This window comes from Drosophila takahashii, chromosome 3R, assembly GCF_030179915.1.
Source record: "Drosophila takahashii strain IR98-3 E-12201 chromosome 3R, DtakHiC1v2, whole genome shotgun sequence".
Taxonomy (NCBI): domain Eukaryota; kingdom Metazoa; phylum Arthropoda; class Insecta; order Diptera; family Drosophilidae; genus Drosophila; species Drosophila takahashii.
Window position 1 is genome coordinate 14744335 of NC_091681.1, and position 16753 is coordinate 14761087.

The 16753-nt window shown below is 40.2% G+C and overlaps 1 protein-coding gene across 1 annotated transcript in view; it reads right to left on the reverse strand.

The window, feature by feature from the left end:
* Positions 1–16753, reverse strand: part of hth (Meis homeobox homothorax) — a 106968-nt gene that overhangs the window by 40728 nt on the left and 49487 nt on the right. Inside the window, exons 7-8 of the mRNA XM_017145729.3 lie at positions 13510–13633; positions 24–71 (exon numbers count right to left, since the gene is read on the reverse strand). Coding sequence (XP_017001218.1) covers positions 24–71; positions 13510–13633 — 172 coding nt within the window. The remainder of the gene's footprint in view (positions 1–23; positions 72–13509; positions 13634–16753) is intronic.

Consider the following 16753-nt stretch of genomic DNA (forward strand, 5'->3'; position numbering starts at 1 on the left):
GCTTAATGTGGAATGTGACTTACCATCATATGTTAGTTCTGAAGGATTGAGTGATGATAAGAACTTACCATCTGCAACGAGAAGAGAACGAGGGAAAAGTGAATTAATTTCAATTAAAGCTGTCATTACAATAATTATAAATAATTGGCAATTTGTGATTAACCACTAAGCTTTGCAATAGTAAAGGTATATTTTTTACCCTTGGCATATATGCTATATCAAAATCAAAGTAAGTTTATGTAATTTTCTAACTTAAACTAAAATCATTAGATCATCTTGTTTGTCTTCTAATGTAAACCGAAATCAGTAAACATTTCCCACAGATATACAATTTTTAATGTGGGGATTTAAAAATGCACATATTTTCCCTGTTCATGTTTGCCCACACTTCTGCCCATTTTTTGTTTTCATAAATGAAGCATTAAAACGCTTAATTACATGCGTTTTATTGTTGCTGTTATTGAACGATATAGTTTTTGTCCGTGTTTTTGTTTGGCTTTTGTTTGGCTACCTTTCTGCAATTTTTGGTTTTCCTGCCTCGTTTTATTCTATACGCATACACATAATTTTTTTTGCGCTTTGGTGCTTGATTAATTTTATTATTGTGCAGCATTTAATTTAATACGCATTGCGGCGCATAATGTACAATAATTATTTTAAATTCACTTTGACAAGCGCACACACCCACGCTAACCGCTTTCATTTCCCTGTTAATGTTAATTTAATATTTTTACATTGTGCCCGTGTTTTAATTTTGCCTGCGGTTTGCCATGTTTGTTCCTGCTGAAATTGTTCAACTTTTTCGCTTATTTTTTTCGCTTTTGTTATCATAAAACAAAAATGCAAATTAACGCAGAATCCTCTTCTGCCGTTTCATCTCTTTTTGTATTGTTAATTATTTATGGCTGTCATGGTGCATTTATTCCCTCTTAAAATTTGCCGTGTTTTATCTTTTTTGCCGCATTTTATTTGCACGCATTTTATTTCAATAAATTATTAAATATGCGTTTTTTAATGCTTTTTTTCAAGTGATTTCTTTGTGACATTGTATGGATAATTTAAGGCTGTAAGACAGCTGCAATTTTTTTGTTAGCCAAAACGAGTTAATCCTTAAAAGCTTGATATCGTAACGACTTCTTCCCTATTTCCGTTTGTGGTAAAGAGATAGTAAGTTTAATTTTGTAATTTTATTTTTATTACTCAGCAGGAGTTTTTGTTTTTTACCTTTGTTGTTGTAAATAAATCAACGATAATTAACCTTCTGCAGCGCGTAGAAATAATTTTACTGTCAATGTTGTCACCACTGACAGTCGAACATCTTAAATCATTTTGTTGTTGTCGCTCTGTTTCTCGTTTTTTTGTTGTGTGCTGATCACAAAACGAAATTAAAAAGCGCAACAACGACGGACACTAAACACGGCTAAATGATCAACGCGCCCCGAAAATGCCAAATGCGCCAAATGAAATGCCAATTCGCACTCAATTGGAGGTAGAGGTAGCATTGGCGGACTGGCGACAAAACACCTTTTCGAAAAAGTCTTCTTGTGTCTTCTCTGTCCCTGTCTCTGTCTTTTGCTCTGTTTCCGTCTCACTCATGGTACGGGCAGAGAAAAAAAAAAACACTTTATAATATTTAAGTCCCGGAAATAAATACATATTCTTATCGCATAAATTTAAAACGTAAAAAATTAACTAAATTTTTTTTCTGAGAAAAGCATAGAATATTTTCTAATATAAATTTTCTTGATATAAAATAAAAGGAAATAATATTTTTCTATTAGTAATATAAGTAAAATAGTTTGTTTGGATGACCATTTCTTTATAAATTAATCCCAAATCTGGCGAAAATTTTCCTCTGTGTATCCCTACTCCGTTTCTCCCTGATGCGTATACGTCAAAATGCCGCGGTGGCAATTAAATGCCTTCGACGCTCATTGCCAACGCCTCAGTCTCGAATTGGACTTTGAGTTTGACTTTGAGTCCGGGGCTTCAAAGGAGTCTTCGGGAGGAGTCTTCTGGGTTGGTCTCTGCTGGTTTACTACCTCTGTCCTGCGGGCAGAAGGCCTCCACTTCCACCCTTCCTTTTCCACCTGGATATTCAGAGCTCCAGAGATTCAAAGAGTCGGAAAGTCGGGGCCACAAATAACGCCCAAATATGGCGCAATTTCATTCGCAACGCAACGAATCGATTGCCGATGCCACCGCTGCTGCTTTCAATTCGTTGCGTTTCGATTTATTTATCACCTGTCGTTGAAAATTGAAATTGCATTCGCCTCGAGACTCTTGGGTTTTTTGTTTTTCTGTTTTTTTGCCTTAGTTTCATTTTATTTCATTTCATTTCGATTCGTTTCGTTTCGTTGTTTTTCGTCTTCGTCTTCTGTTGGCCAGGTAATCATTGTCAACAATTAATGAACAGCCATTGGTGGGCGTGGCAGTCGTTTAATGAACAAACCACCTAAGAGGCGGTGGTGCTTTTCCCTTTTTCTTCTTTGGTTTTTACTCTGCTTTGTATTTTTTCTCCCTAGATATTTTATAAATTAGCCGAGGCCTTTTCCTATTAGAATGGCCAAAAAACTCATCAGCATAATGTAAGATGTTGAGTTGCTCGGGGCGATAATGAGCCATAATGGCGTTGGCCAAAAGGAGTTGGGGCAAAAGAAAAGGGCAGGCAGAGGGTCCAAAAACTGGTTCGAAGTCGCTGCTCTTAAGAGCTCTTAATGCCGTATGTATATTATTATTTTTTTTACTTTTTTTACCTCTCCTTTTTGCATATTTAAAAGCTTGATTCCGTTCAGACCGAACATTGATCGACTAATCAGCAAAAGGCAAAGAAAGGCCAGGGGCGGGGTTCAGGCGATGAGGGCAAAAAGGGGAACGCTCCTTATCAATGCACTTTGCCGTGCTACACGTAAACTTACTTTAAACGCGCCAAACTTTTCATTGCCGATAAGGAGGGTAACCTCCGCCGAATCCTTGCCTCTAGACTGATAGTATTACAGTGAGAAAAAAAAACAGAAATATTCAAAAATGTTTGAAGCGAAAATGAAATAGCCATTCATCTTACTTCTGTACAATTCACTTTTGTTCATTAATTTTTTGTTCAACATAAAAATGAATAAGATGTAGAAGAAAATCATATTAAATATTTTTTGTCATTAAGTAACCAATAGCTAAAGATTTTTATTTTAAAGAGTTTATCTGAGAATTGTAAGTTTAATTCTTATTAGCTTATAAAGTTTTTCGACGTTATTAAGATATAACTTTAATAACTAAAACTTCCCTAAAGTATTCATTGATGATCGTTCGCATGTTAAAGGTGTATTAAATATTTTTAAAATATTTTTTCCTGAGTGCACCCATTGATTTGCATCATTGTTTATGTACTTTGCATGTGCCTCGAAAGTTGCACTTGATTGGCAGGGAGTTTGGCAGGAGTTTTGCCCACTCTGGAGCGGAGTCATTAGAGCGGCAATTGGCCAGAGCCAAAAGGCTGAGCGTGTTCGTGCCGGCGGCGCGCGCTTCAACGCTTTGGTCTTTCAGTCTTCGGTCTTCGGCTCCATCCATTCGATTTTCATTTTCCTCTCGATTCGAAGCCCGGGTCTCTATAGTCTCTATAGTCTGGCCTTGTGGCATGCGGACTTTTGTAGCAGACAAAATTGTCGACAAATAGTTTACACAGGCATGAAATTTTGCTGCCCCAGCGAGCAAGAAAAGAATGTTGTTGCTCTTGGCGCAGTTGTTGCAGCAGGAATGTTGCAGCAGCAACATGCAACACAAAGCTATTGGGCAAAAAGAAAGGCGAATGGAAGGGGATCTTGTGGATAGAGAGACAAGTGCAACATGATAGCCCACCTACAAAACAACACCCACCACCCACCGCCCACCTGCCACAAAATGTTTAATTAAATTATGCGAGCAGAGCGGAGTGTGTGCGATATGCTGCCCCAGGATTATGCATTGTATGCGGTCATTAATTCATATCAAAAGGGTAATTGAAAACCGCATAAATTAAATAGCAGCATGCAAAAAAAAAAACAGGGAAATTATATGTATAAAACAGAGCAATCAGTTTTTTATTCAAATTTCTTTTTCTGTTATCCGCTGGGGAATTTGCAGCGCGCGGCTTTGACATTTGGCTGCATTATAGTTTAATCTTATTAAAATATTTATTTTATTAAAATATGCATGCAATTTGTTAATTTAACTGCTGCGTTTGCTGTTATCCACCACCACCTACTATTTTATTTATGCAGCACTTTTCTCTGTGATACCCTGGAATAGTGTAAGGTATTTCTATACTGAGTGAAATATAAAGGTTTTGAAAAAATCAAATATTTAAAACACATTTAATTTCCTAATTATTTTGATATTAGTTATACTATTTGGTGTACTTAATAGCTTAGTTAATTCAAATAAATAAATACCAATCAACGAGGGTATCGAAACTATCGACAGTTCAATGCTTCCACTTTTCTGCTCTCCATTTTTTTAGTTGGTCATCACTGATTTCGTGCTTTTATTGTGGCAGCCACTGCGCTTAATTGCATTTTGTATATGAATTAATGAATTTTTTATCAGCAACAATGCACCTACACACACAGAGAGACAGATGTGCTATATAAGCCTCTCCGCATGCATGTTTTATTTATTTGCTGCCTTTTTTCGTGTATTTTTTCTTGTCATGGCGCCTGATAATGCAATGAAAACAACAAATGCGCCAACCGCAGAGCCTCACATTTTTTTAATTCATTTTTTTTCGCTGCCGCTGCACCGCTGCGAATATTTAATTTCATTTGTGGTCCGACCAATAAAATCCAAACGGGGATAGACAAAGTGTCATTTGAAGGCCGGTTAATCTTTTTAACAATAATTCCGCCAGCGAAACTCTCCAAGGACCCGGGGCATTTACCATATCATTAACAGCCGTTAGGATCTTATTATGGGATCTAGATTCTAGATTCCCTAGAAAAAATAAATAAAAGGGTTTACCCCGGGGCCGGCCAAGTTGTTCCTTATGCCGTTTCATTAAAATGCAATTAATATAGGCTTTCAGCACTTTCTGACGACTTTGGGGACGCCAAATGATACCCGGACTAGCAGCAAATTAGGGTGCGCCTATAATTAATAACAGTTTCAACGCAGATAAGAAGAGGGGCGGGTATCGGTGGAAATGTGAAGCATTTCATTAACTTCCCATTACATATTACACACGAGCCCAAAGACCCGAGGCCGCTGCAATTGTCCCAAAAACTCGGCCAACACAGACACGTGTAAACCCTATGCCCACAAAAGTGCACGCAAGATTACACTTGAAAAAATTCTAATTAATTTCAGTTAATCTTAAATGTTGTCCCTATAAGCTCTATAACTTTTTCTCTTAATCAAATTGATTTTAAATAATATTACAATTTAGTTTTATAGATCCTAAAATCAATTTTGACTTATAGACAATAGTTTATACCATAAAGACCCTTTTTAATTATTTTTTCCCGTGCAGAAAGAGATAGAGAGTGCTTTGTATGAGTCAATCCATTAACGTTTTGATAAAAGATCTTTATGACGACACTCGAAGCGACGACGGCAATCATCATCATCAGCCGAAGAGCCACAGAAATGGCTTTGGTACGTGTTGACCAGTACAGCACAGCACAGAGCAGACAAAACAAACGCACATACGTTGGGTGAAAAGTAATTGCGTTTAAATGCGTTTACATTAGGGCCCGAAAAAAAGAAGGAAAATATATATTTACCCATATAATGCATTGGAACTCGAGGCGACCTAATTGCACAGAGGCCTGCCTGCCTTGATGACCAAGGACAATTATTACATTACACTTGTAATGGCATTATTAATGCCGCTCGGTCCGATTGTTTTAACGCCATTTCCCAGGCGATAAGCCAGAAATAAATCTCCATTGGCGACTTTACGACAGCCAAAGGCCAACACACAACACTCACCCACAAAAACCGACAGACGAAAGAGTGGAAAGACCCCAACTCCTCATCACCCCTTCATAGTTTTTCTTTTTACGACTTTTTAATAGTTCTCACATAGATTTTATAGATCTCTGCGCTCCGAAGCTTTGATGGGGCCCCCACCAATATTTGTTGTTCTTACTTCTGGCCAGAGCGCATAAAATTGATTTCCTTTTCCCGGTTTCCCGACTCGGGCGTTTACATCTTTCTGGGCTGTCATAAAATTTATGTTTATGTCGTAAAATTTAGTTCGATTTTTTTTGCCCTTTGAGCAATCAATGTGCGTGTTTCACTCCCCCTGTTTTTTCTAGTTTTAGTTTGGACCACACCAGGTGTTTGCAAAGGGTTTTTTCTCGCTTCGCAGGCTCTAAGATGGAAAGTAATACGCAACTTTTCCGGCCAAGAAATTGCCGCCTTCTTTGATATAAACAAACGACAGACATTTATTTTTATTACACACCTTTTTGGGGGGTTTCTTTTTTTTTTTTTTTTCTTTTTCCGAAGGGTGACACTTTGGTAGTAGATTCTAGTTATTCTAATGCACATTTCATAGGCAATTCCAAATTAGGCAATGTTTGGCAATGTACTTGTACATCCCACCCACCCTGTTCCATCAAGGTGTGGCCTTGTGGGTTGGGGGTGGTGGTTACTTTCCCTTTTTCCTTTCCTTTTCCCTGCCCAAATGAGGGCGGCTGTGCCGTTCTGTGGGTTTCCCTCCTTATAAAAAAGTAATTTTCTCATTCGAGGCTTTTTGTATATTAGAAGAAATGGCTTTATTTATTTCTTATTTCTGGGCGTACAAGTGCGAAATGAGGAAAACTTTTTACCGACCGCTTTCACTTCAGTTCAGTTCGCTCTACTCGCTTTTCTTTTATTTTACTTCACTTTTTTTCTGGTTGGGCGCCCGTTAAATTGGCAAGTTTGTTGTGCTAAGTTTTTGGGGTCTCTCGCTGCCACTCGGAGCCCATAAATTAGACGCACAAATTAGAAATTATGTGCGCATTTAAATGTGAAGAGGAGCTCCGGTTCGCTCCCCATTTCTCCGGCTGTCTGCTCCATATGTTTCTTACTTTTTTTGGGCCAACTTCACCGAGAGCTAATGAAATGGCAGTGGGTTGCCCGTTGCCTTTTAGTCAAACTCAATGAATATTTGAAGAGCCAGCAAACGAATGGTTTTGCAACAAAAAAAAAACAAAAGTATAAGTACGAAAATGCCAGGCGAAAATGGAACTTTTGTGCCACGGCGCCATTTGGCGCTACAAAAGATATTTTTCCATTGAAAGCATTCGTTATATGGACGGGGCGAAAAAGTTGTTTAAATTTAGCACAAGACACACATGTGTGTATACATCTCCGTTTCAGTGGGTGTTGTCTTGTGTGCTGGGCCTTACAAGCCCCAGAAATTCCGCATTTCGCCTTCTTTGTGCTGCTTTCTTATTTTATTTCGCGGACTGGAGACAATTGCCCGAGAAAATGGAAATGAAAATGACTCAAAATTGCAGACAGTTCAATGATCATCTTTCGGTTCTTGCCCTCGTGATCTCAACACTTTTATCAGCCCATTTGCATCGCTTGACTCGCATTTTCCCTCTCATTTTCCTCCGTTTTGCTAATGTCGTTTATCATTAGGGCAGGCTAACCTACAATTTCCATACCGCTGGGCCCAGAAAATGTGTATATAAATATACGTATATTTACCGTCAATTTTCTACACAAATTTCTTTACCATTTTCTGGTACAATTTTCCTCCTGTTGACGCTAGATAATTTCTTGTTTTTCGAGGGCAGTGGAAGAACGCATTACAAAATGTCAAAATTTCCACACAAACGCCCTCGACACGCTCCAACCAGGTGGGCGGTTCTTTTTTTTTGGGTTTAGGTAGAAGGGGCAGGGTGGTTCGTTAGTTAAGTTAAGTTAGTAGGTGGCATAACAAAACAAAACGAAGCAGTGAGGCAAGTTGGTCAGGTGAACACAGAACCACCGACCTACCACGCCCATCACTCAGCCACAAGGCGCATAATTTGTCATTGAATGTTTGCCCAGGCAAAGGGGGCGGAAGGTGATTGGGGAGGGGCTGCTGCCACGCCCACTGCGGTCAGTGGGCGCAGGCTGAAGTTCTACACAGAAATAGAAAATATACAAGGTAAAAAGTAGCTCAAAAATTGCATTGAAAATTGAAAATACCACGGATCTATTTTGTTAAATCACAAAAAACTATTTTTTTTTAAGAATTAGTTGTATAGTTTCTAATTTTTTTACTATTGAATTTTCTTTAATATTTTCTCTCCCTGTAATATCTTAGCTGTTTCTGTGCCTTTGTTTTCGAAGCGAACAAAACGGAAAGCAGCTCTCTTTAAGGGGGCTGTGGATAATGTGGGCGTGGCTGGTCGAGAGGTTGTCGGTAAGCCTGCCCAAAACATGAGATGCTTAATTTGCCTGGACGGGCATTTAAAAAGCATTTAGCATACAGTGCAGTCGGTGAAAACATGTCCACTGAACGGAATTCCATTAAAAGGAACTCATAAGGATTTAAAAAAGTTTAATATCAAAAATATTAAAAGAAATCTAAAAGGATTTTAGATGGTTTCTTATTATTATCATCTTAAACATATAATTTAACAATTTCCTAGAGAATATCTTTAAGATTTTTTTGCAAATCTTAAGCATGATACTTTCCGCATAGAGATGATCCGATTTTTTAGCGTGTTCCCCACGGATTTCGTTGCTATCTCCGGCGTATGTCATTGATTCTGGTTTCAGCGAAAATGAGAGGTCGTCAGGGCTCACAGAGCACTCACATAAACACACTTGAGCGGCGAGAGAGAGCCGTATAATTATAATTGCTGATAAATGCCTCCATACTAATAAACACTTGGCTCGAGGAGGGGGATATGTCAGATCGGGATTGGGATCGGGACGTGTGACGCTAATGACACTTGGCTTCGCCGGGCAAAAATGAAATGATTTGTGTGAGAGATTGCATGCCGCGCAGTGATTTGTGATTTGTGTGTTGAGAAATGCAGTTTTAAACTGCAAAACTGCAAAACTGGCAGCTTGATAAGCTCCGCCACTGTCATCAGCAGCATACGGCACTTAATAGCTCTATTAATGGCACGCCACCATCGTGGTGCCATCTCTTTCTCGTTCCCCGTATGCCCGTCTCTTTCGCGGATGCAATTCAACACAAAGACAGACATCGAAATGAATGCGAATATAATGAATAATAAAAGTCGGGAGTACATGATTTTTAATGTTTTCTTGAGAATGAATAGCACTGAGGTTAAAGCAGGGACAGAAATTAATACTTATCTCTCCATCTCGCTGTCTCTTTCTTAGCCGCACTTGCCATCTCTCTCGCAGGCTTATCACTTTGATGGCCTGAGTGTTCGTCCGGCTGTGTCTAATTTATGCGACCGCCAGTGTGGCAGATCCATAACTATATTATGGCGATAAGTGTAAAGCTAGACAAATTTCAAGTCAAAAGCGACCACCCATGAAACGCGATTCGCAGCGAAAGAGACGGGTATATGCCGCGCGTGCGAAAGAGACGGCACGGAAGTTTGCATTTTGTTCTGGGAGTCTTTGTATTAAGCTACCCTCGGCAGACTTTTTGGTGTTGCTTGTTTGTCAACTCCCGGCGACCTTCCGCCTCATCCTACCAGAAAATGTTTGGAAAAAATAAAAAAAAAATTCGGAAACTCCCAATGCTGGTGTTGATGATTCCGTTGATGTGAGGGTTAGCCCGGGAAGATCCTGCGTCCTGACTGCCGGGAAATTCGATGCGCATTCTATTCATTGGCGTGTCGGTCCAGAAATATGATAATGCGTACCCCCGAACAAAAAAAGCAACAGTCAGTTCGTAAATTTTCATTGTAAAATAAGAACAAGTCCCGTCAGTCGTTCAGTTCGCTTTTTAGGGGATGAAGATGTATTGCCTTTTGTGCCGTTTGACGTAATGTTACATAAGCTCTCGTTGGTCCCTGGTCCCTGAGTTTTTTTCCCACTCCTCATTATGAAACATCGCATTTCTGTTTCAATTTTTACGACTGCGAGTGCGAATCAACCCGAGCGGAATCCCAAACGTGCAGCAGCTGGTCTGGCACGTTTTCCCTGGATTCTAGGGGTTAGGGATTCCTATTCCGATTCGTATTCCTATTCCAAAGAGATAACCCCGAACAGATATGGGCAATTTCTGGCAGCCCTTTGAAAAGGTTTTTTTCTTCGTTCTCGTTAATGCGTAAAATTTTAATTTCATTTTTCTGTGTGCCGATCGTCTGTCTGCTTTGGGAAATTCGTGTCAGCGTTTTGACAAAAGAGTTAAAAAGTTGTGGGAACGATAAAAAGATGGATCACCAGATACGGGTGAGGTGTGAATTATGATTGGATGTCATATAAGTATTAAGAGGGAGGCTACAATTTTTTGAAGAGGGGTTTTAATATGCCATCGATTTCTCAGGAATAAAATAGTCCACTAATTCCCCTAGAAAATTTGCATGAAGAATTTAGGGAAACCGCACTTCCTTTCCCAAACCAAAACAAAGACAATAGAATTAAAAGAGGGAGGAGTGAGTGAACCAAAAGTGAGGAAAATGCTTTCACATCACAAAAGACAGAGAAAACTCCCAAGGCGACTGACTGGACTGAGTTGAAATGCCTGAGAAAAACTGTCAACTGAGCTCTGAGGGGAAAACCCAAATGGAAATTGTCTAATTGTGCGTGGTAAGATAACAAAACAGAGTTAGAGCTTCCTGTTATTGTTATTCCTCTTGTTGGCTGTAAAACATTCATTTCATCAATGTAAATAAGCTAGAACAACACAAAGATAATCGCCTTAGTCGGGGGGACGAAAATAAAAGTATAAAAGTGCACTTCACACAAGGTCGGGTAGGATTTAAATGCCGCAGTGACAAAAACAAGCTGCCATCCCTCACACATCCCTCTTTTCATCCTTCTCTGCGATGCGAAGGATACTCTCTCATCATATGTTTTAAAACTGTAACAATTGGCAATTGTGTGGGTCTTGCGGCTTGACGAACTTCCCGAGCGGAAAGGATAACACGCACTTTTCGAAACACCCAAACACCCAACCCCCATGAAAGTTAATTTACGTCACGCAGCATTTTCAATCAATGTCAGCGGCGGCGGAGGGAGGGGTTAGGTTAGGGTTTTTCAGTGAAAATCAAAAGGGGTTGCTGAACCCCGACGACCGCCCGCCGTTTCTGTTTATTTTCGTTAGCAATTTTATTTCCCTGACCCCCAGGACTGATCTCGTTTTGATTTGCATTTAAGCGCGACACTTGACGAGTTGCCGTGTAAATAAACAGATTGGGCCTTAAATTTGTGGTATCTTTGGCTCTTTAACGCGGCATTAGCTCGTCATCCCGACGACGAGTAGAGGTATATTTTATAATTGAACTCGGGCTGAAGTTGATGAGGGTGATGGCATGGTATAATTAAAGGGTCCTGCGGCTGTCAGTTGGAGTTGCTACGTTTTTATAGGGAAATCTATCGCATATTTAAGGGTTTTTTCAACTAAATAATTATACACGAGAAATATCTTTAAGGTCTGGCCAGGCATTCCCCTACACTTCCATGACCCCTCTCTCTCTCTCTCGCACAATTCATGGAAATTTTAAGGACCCGGCATCCTTGTGCACTGAGCTCCCCTCCCTTTTCTTTGTGCTGGGGCATGAAATTCCTGTCAAAATTGATAAAAATCACATTTTCCATTTGAATAACATTTTACGAATTCGTGCATAAAATTACGACAGAAAAATATTCCCTTTCCCAGCAGCAGCAGCTTCTTCTTTTGCAGTGGAATTTCTGCAGCTTGGAGAATATATATATGTATGTATGAATATTCTTTGGCAACCGCATTCCGCCCTTCCGTTGCCTTGTCTACTTAAAATGTGGAAAATATCTATTTTCTACGCCCCGAAATACGCGACGCAAATTTCCCACAGACATTGCCATTTTCTTATCGCTCGGAAAACAAGAAGAACAAGAAGAAGAAGGCTGCGGTCCAAAATTAACATGGAAATTTTGCGCCCTGCTAGAAATTATTCAACTGTAGATAATTTCTATTGAGTGCTCGGGAGTGCACAACTTGAACTATGCCGAAATTTAATTTGTCTACAAAGTCAAGCGACGTGTAGATAAATCAATCAAAATGGCGCGCACACACGACCACATAAAAAATATATATATTTCTGTCTATATATATACAAGCAAATCGGTGGAACTCACACACAATCGTTAAAGTTGCTGTTCGGCGCGCTTTAAAGTTTTTCGAATTTGACGTCAACGTCAATGGATTGGCTGCGAAACGCCTCCTACTCTTCAGAGCCCTCTTCAAACCCATTTTTCTTTCATTTACACAGCGAAAAATAGTCGAAATTGGGGATAATAGAGTATTATTTTAAGTATATATTATGCATTTGGAAGCTTAGAAGGCAACTTAATAAATATTTTAAATAATTTATTATGTAATATTTAAATCTCCCAAATTATTATATTTATTTTCCCTTTATTTTATCAGTGCACCAATTCTTCTAGCAGTGAAACTGCATTATCACCTTGGGGCCCCCCACTCAATCTTCGTTTTTTCCCCCTTTTTTTTTGAGAGCAAACGACGAGTGGCCCCAGAGTGTCTTTTTCGAGTGCTGTTTTGGCCAGGGCTTTTGTTTTTTTCGCTGCCGCCGTACAAACAAAGGGGAAAACAACGCACTCGCACTCTCTGTAGAAATACAAAAACAAAATAAAATACAGAAACAAAATATTATTTTTGCCTATCACCATAAATAATTCACCTGAACACCCCTCCCCACACACAGGAGATCTTCAAAAAGAAGCGCCAAGTGCAAAGTCAGTCGCACTCGAAAAAAAAATATATTGAAAAAGCAACCACACCGAGAGTGTGGGGAAAATACTAAAAAAAATACACATAAAACTCTTTTGCAGGCTGAAGTGGAGTTTGGAGTGGAGTGAAGAGCTCCACGGAGCTCCAAGCTCCAAGTTCCAAGTTCCGATCTCCAAGACAGGCAGTCTAGGGTCTCAAAAGTCGAAGATCTGAGGGCTGTCCCTAGGAAAAGTGGTTGCTCATGTGTTCGCTCGTACTTGTTGTCTCTTCTGTAGTTGTTGTCGTTGTTGCTGTTACTCTTTTATCAAGTTGTTGTACGATTACGCGGCGAGCTTGTTCGAAAAGCTTTGGCGGCACTTGAAACTGAGGCAAATAACATAATCAAAAGAGGGAGACAGCCGCCTCAAGAGGTGTGAAGTGTGTAACACATTCAATAGGGATTAAGCCGATCGAAACTGGCTAAAATCAGCTTAAGTTATGCGATATTCTGCTGATTTAAAAGATAATAAATATAAGAGTGTCAGAAAGTCTATAAAGCTGTACTATCAAGGGATACTAACTCTCGGATTCCAATATATCATAAACTAATACAGGCTACTGTCCTATAATCTTTTTGTTTTACTTTCTAATGCCTTAATCCTTTGCTTTTTTTATAGATCTTGAAAGGGACTTACCAGGGTCTGATGTATCTAGGGCAGGTGGCTGCTGTGACAGTGGACCGGGAGTACTACCAGCGCCCGGCGATCGGGCGTCATCGTTCATTGCGCCGCCATAAGACAGCGATGAGCTCGGCGGCCGCTGTAAATAAATAACAAAATTTATATAAAATATAAATAAATAAATTCAATATAAAGTCGTGAGAAAGGGGGGTAACTAAGTGTGGGGATAGGGGGCATGCGTTAGCTGATTGTTAGAATTGATTACAAATTGGTTATAAATGTCGCTTTAAATTGACACGCCTGGCCATTAAATGAGCCAGACGATATGGCCATGGCCAATGCCAAAGGCAGACATTGTCAGCCCGTCTTCGTCTTGTCCGGACCTCGGATTCTTCCGCCTCCTTAACCGCAAGTCCCCCAGACTGTCTGCACGACTGTCAAGTTGTCAAAAGTGCCATGGCCTGGCCATATTGTGGACAAACAAATGTTCAAGATTGTCGTGGCCTAGGCCTAGAGCAAAATACAAAACCAAACCAAACAAGAGACCAACCAGACAACATCGTGTGCAGAAATAAATATAGCTAGATATACATATATATATATAAGTTATCAAATTAATATGCAGCGACTGGCTCTGGCGATCTGGCCGTCTTCTAACTAGGAGTAGAATCAACTCGTCTCCATCTCCATCATCATCAACATCGTCATCGGCAATGGACAACAAGCCAGCGACAACGATGGCATATTAAACGCTGCTAAAATAATACAAAAAATGAAAAAAGAAGAGAAAAACTTATGCAGAAACCAAAAATGTCAACGTCCCAGGTATTCAGCGGTCGCCTCGCGATCGAAATCGATCGAAGAGCAATTTAAATTCTGCTAATAACGAAAATATACAAAACGCTTCGCATTAATTTCGTGCACGTGCAAGCTACAATTTTTAGCCATAAAATTATTATTTTCCCAAGCTCGTAAAAATTCTTGACTTTCGAATACAATAAAATATATATATTTCGTCGCCGCTTTGTGATTCATTTCGAATTCGGGGCACATATTGCATGTGTTTTCGCTAAATATTTGTTAAATCGCATATTAATAGCGCCCTGCTATAGACAATTTGTGGCTTGTTTTGTGTTTTTGTATAATTGTTATGGCCCCAAAAATTTGATTTGTTAGGAGCCAATGAACTGAACTGGGGATTATATTTTTGCTATGGGGGCTGATAATCCATAGTTTAGGCTTAGTCTGGGACAAGTTCCAATGGATTGGTTCCTGCTTTTTGCCTACTTTCCATTTCAAACACACTCATTGCCGCAAATCTATTAATAATTAGACAACGCCGTCTGCATTTTAAACACACTTCAATACCAACACCAATCCCATCCCTCCACTTTATGGGCCATAAGGTGTCTCTTGATAGTCGCATAAACAATTTCCACCATAAACGCACGCGATAAAGCCGCTGGAACAAGCGCTTGCAATTGTAGCAATTGTCGTTGCTTTTATGGCTTATAAACAAAGACAAAGCACAACGACTTTAGACTGACCGCCGGCCAAAATGAAACTATTTAATTAGCCAGCCGAAATCAAATGAAATGGCCATAAAAAACGGAGTTGGCCAAGAGAAAGAAAGAGAGAGAAAAAAACAACAGGCCAGTGAAATTCGATAGGCTTGACGGTCTGGGCCAAAGTCTTCTGGACTTGCTCGCATCTTTCACACTTGCCGCACACTTTGCCAGGGTTCTGTTTCATTTTTTCAATATTATTTCTGCTTTTTTTGGCGGCCTTTGGGCCCTGTGAAGGTGTCTCCGATTACTGGGAGCTGAGAGCTTGGAACACGCCCGAGTGTTGGCCAAAATGCCTGGCGTGCTCCTTGAGCAGAATGATGGGATCCAGCCATCGATGCGTGCCTTAATTACATTTTCAATTAGCCAACGGTCCCCGCTCCACTAAATTAAGCTATCGAATTCCATTCGCATGTCCTGCGACAATTATTAACAAATATCGCTTTTTATTCAAATGATGGGCGTCCAAGCTGGGGACGGCTTTTAATATTAATGAAAGCGAAACGAGGGGGTTCACCCATCTAACCCCAATTCCATTTCCACGTCACGTAATGCTCCCTCATCGTGAAAACTTTTTTTCTCTTTTTCGGGGGGAGCGGCCCTTTGGGTGCATTAAAATGATCAAGAAACAATTTTCGTTTACCTGCCGGGGAGCTAAATTATTTATTTAATGCCCTCTCCGCCCGCTCGTCTTGCTAAATTTTTGATGATATCTGGAGTGGAGCAGCGACAATTGGGTGAGCGCAAGTGTAGATGGGCGGCCGAGACAAAAACCGCAAATTTCTAGGGCCAAGTGAGTCATAAAAAAAGTTACGACCAAGACCATCAAAGTTTACACTGAGAGTAAGGCGTTAGAAAGAAGTGGAGGTCTTTAGGAATTTTGCTTGTTTTGATTAGTATTAAACTTGGTCGCACTATTTTAAGCAGCGGAGGCCAGTGTGACCATGCTGTCTACCCAAATTACAAGTATTCTGATGAGAAAAATGCCAAAATTCAGTTATTAAATTTCTTAATTTTTCCACTGTGCATCAATCGAATTGCTGAAGTAGGGAAGAACTTTGCTCAATTGTTTCGGGTTTCGCTCACTTCATTACGCTGGCGGGAAGTTTGACTTGCGGTCAGTCTGAGAACTTTCCAAGTGACTTGGCTAAGTCGGCTCAGCTGCGGGAGATAATTGCTGTTGGGATGGGGCGGCGTCGAACAAATATCGACGCGTGTCGTGCTGCGTTCCGCCCAAAAGTCAAAACATGCAATTTCCATAGAGCCCTGTAATTTGGTAAAAATCTCTGTCACAGCTCCTGGCCGGTTAATCACTACAATCAACAGTTTTTGGGACCCTGCCCTCTCGAACTTAAGTCCCCCCTTCGGATAAACTAAAGCAAAACAATCAAATTACGGTTCGTAATTCAGTTTTTGGTGCGTGGGAAGTTTTTCCCTTTCGAAATAGGCGTGGCATTCGCAGGGAATTCCCTCCCTTTTCTACCATCCCGTCCTAATTGCCCGACGGCGTTTATCCTGCATTTGACATTCGGGAGAGGGTTCCCGGGGGTAAGTCGAAGCCTAACCCGCGGCTAAATTCCAATCCAAATCTGAGTTTGAGTCTGGGATTAGGCCTACGCTTCGGGCTCGTTTCACAATTAAAAATACAAACTGCAGCTAAGCTGGCAGAGAGGTATCAGAAAAAACAGTAATAA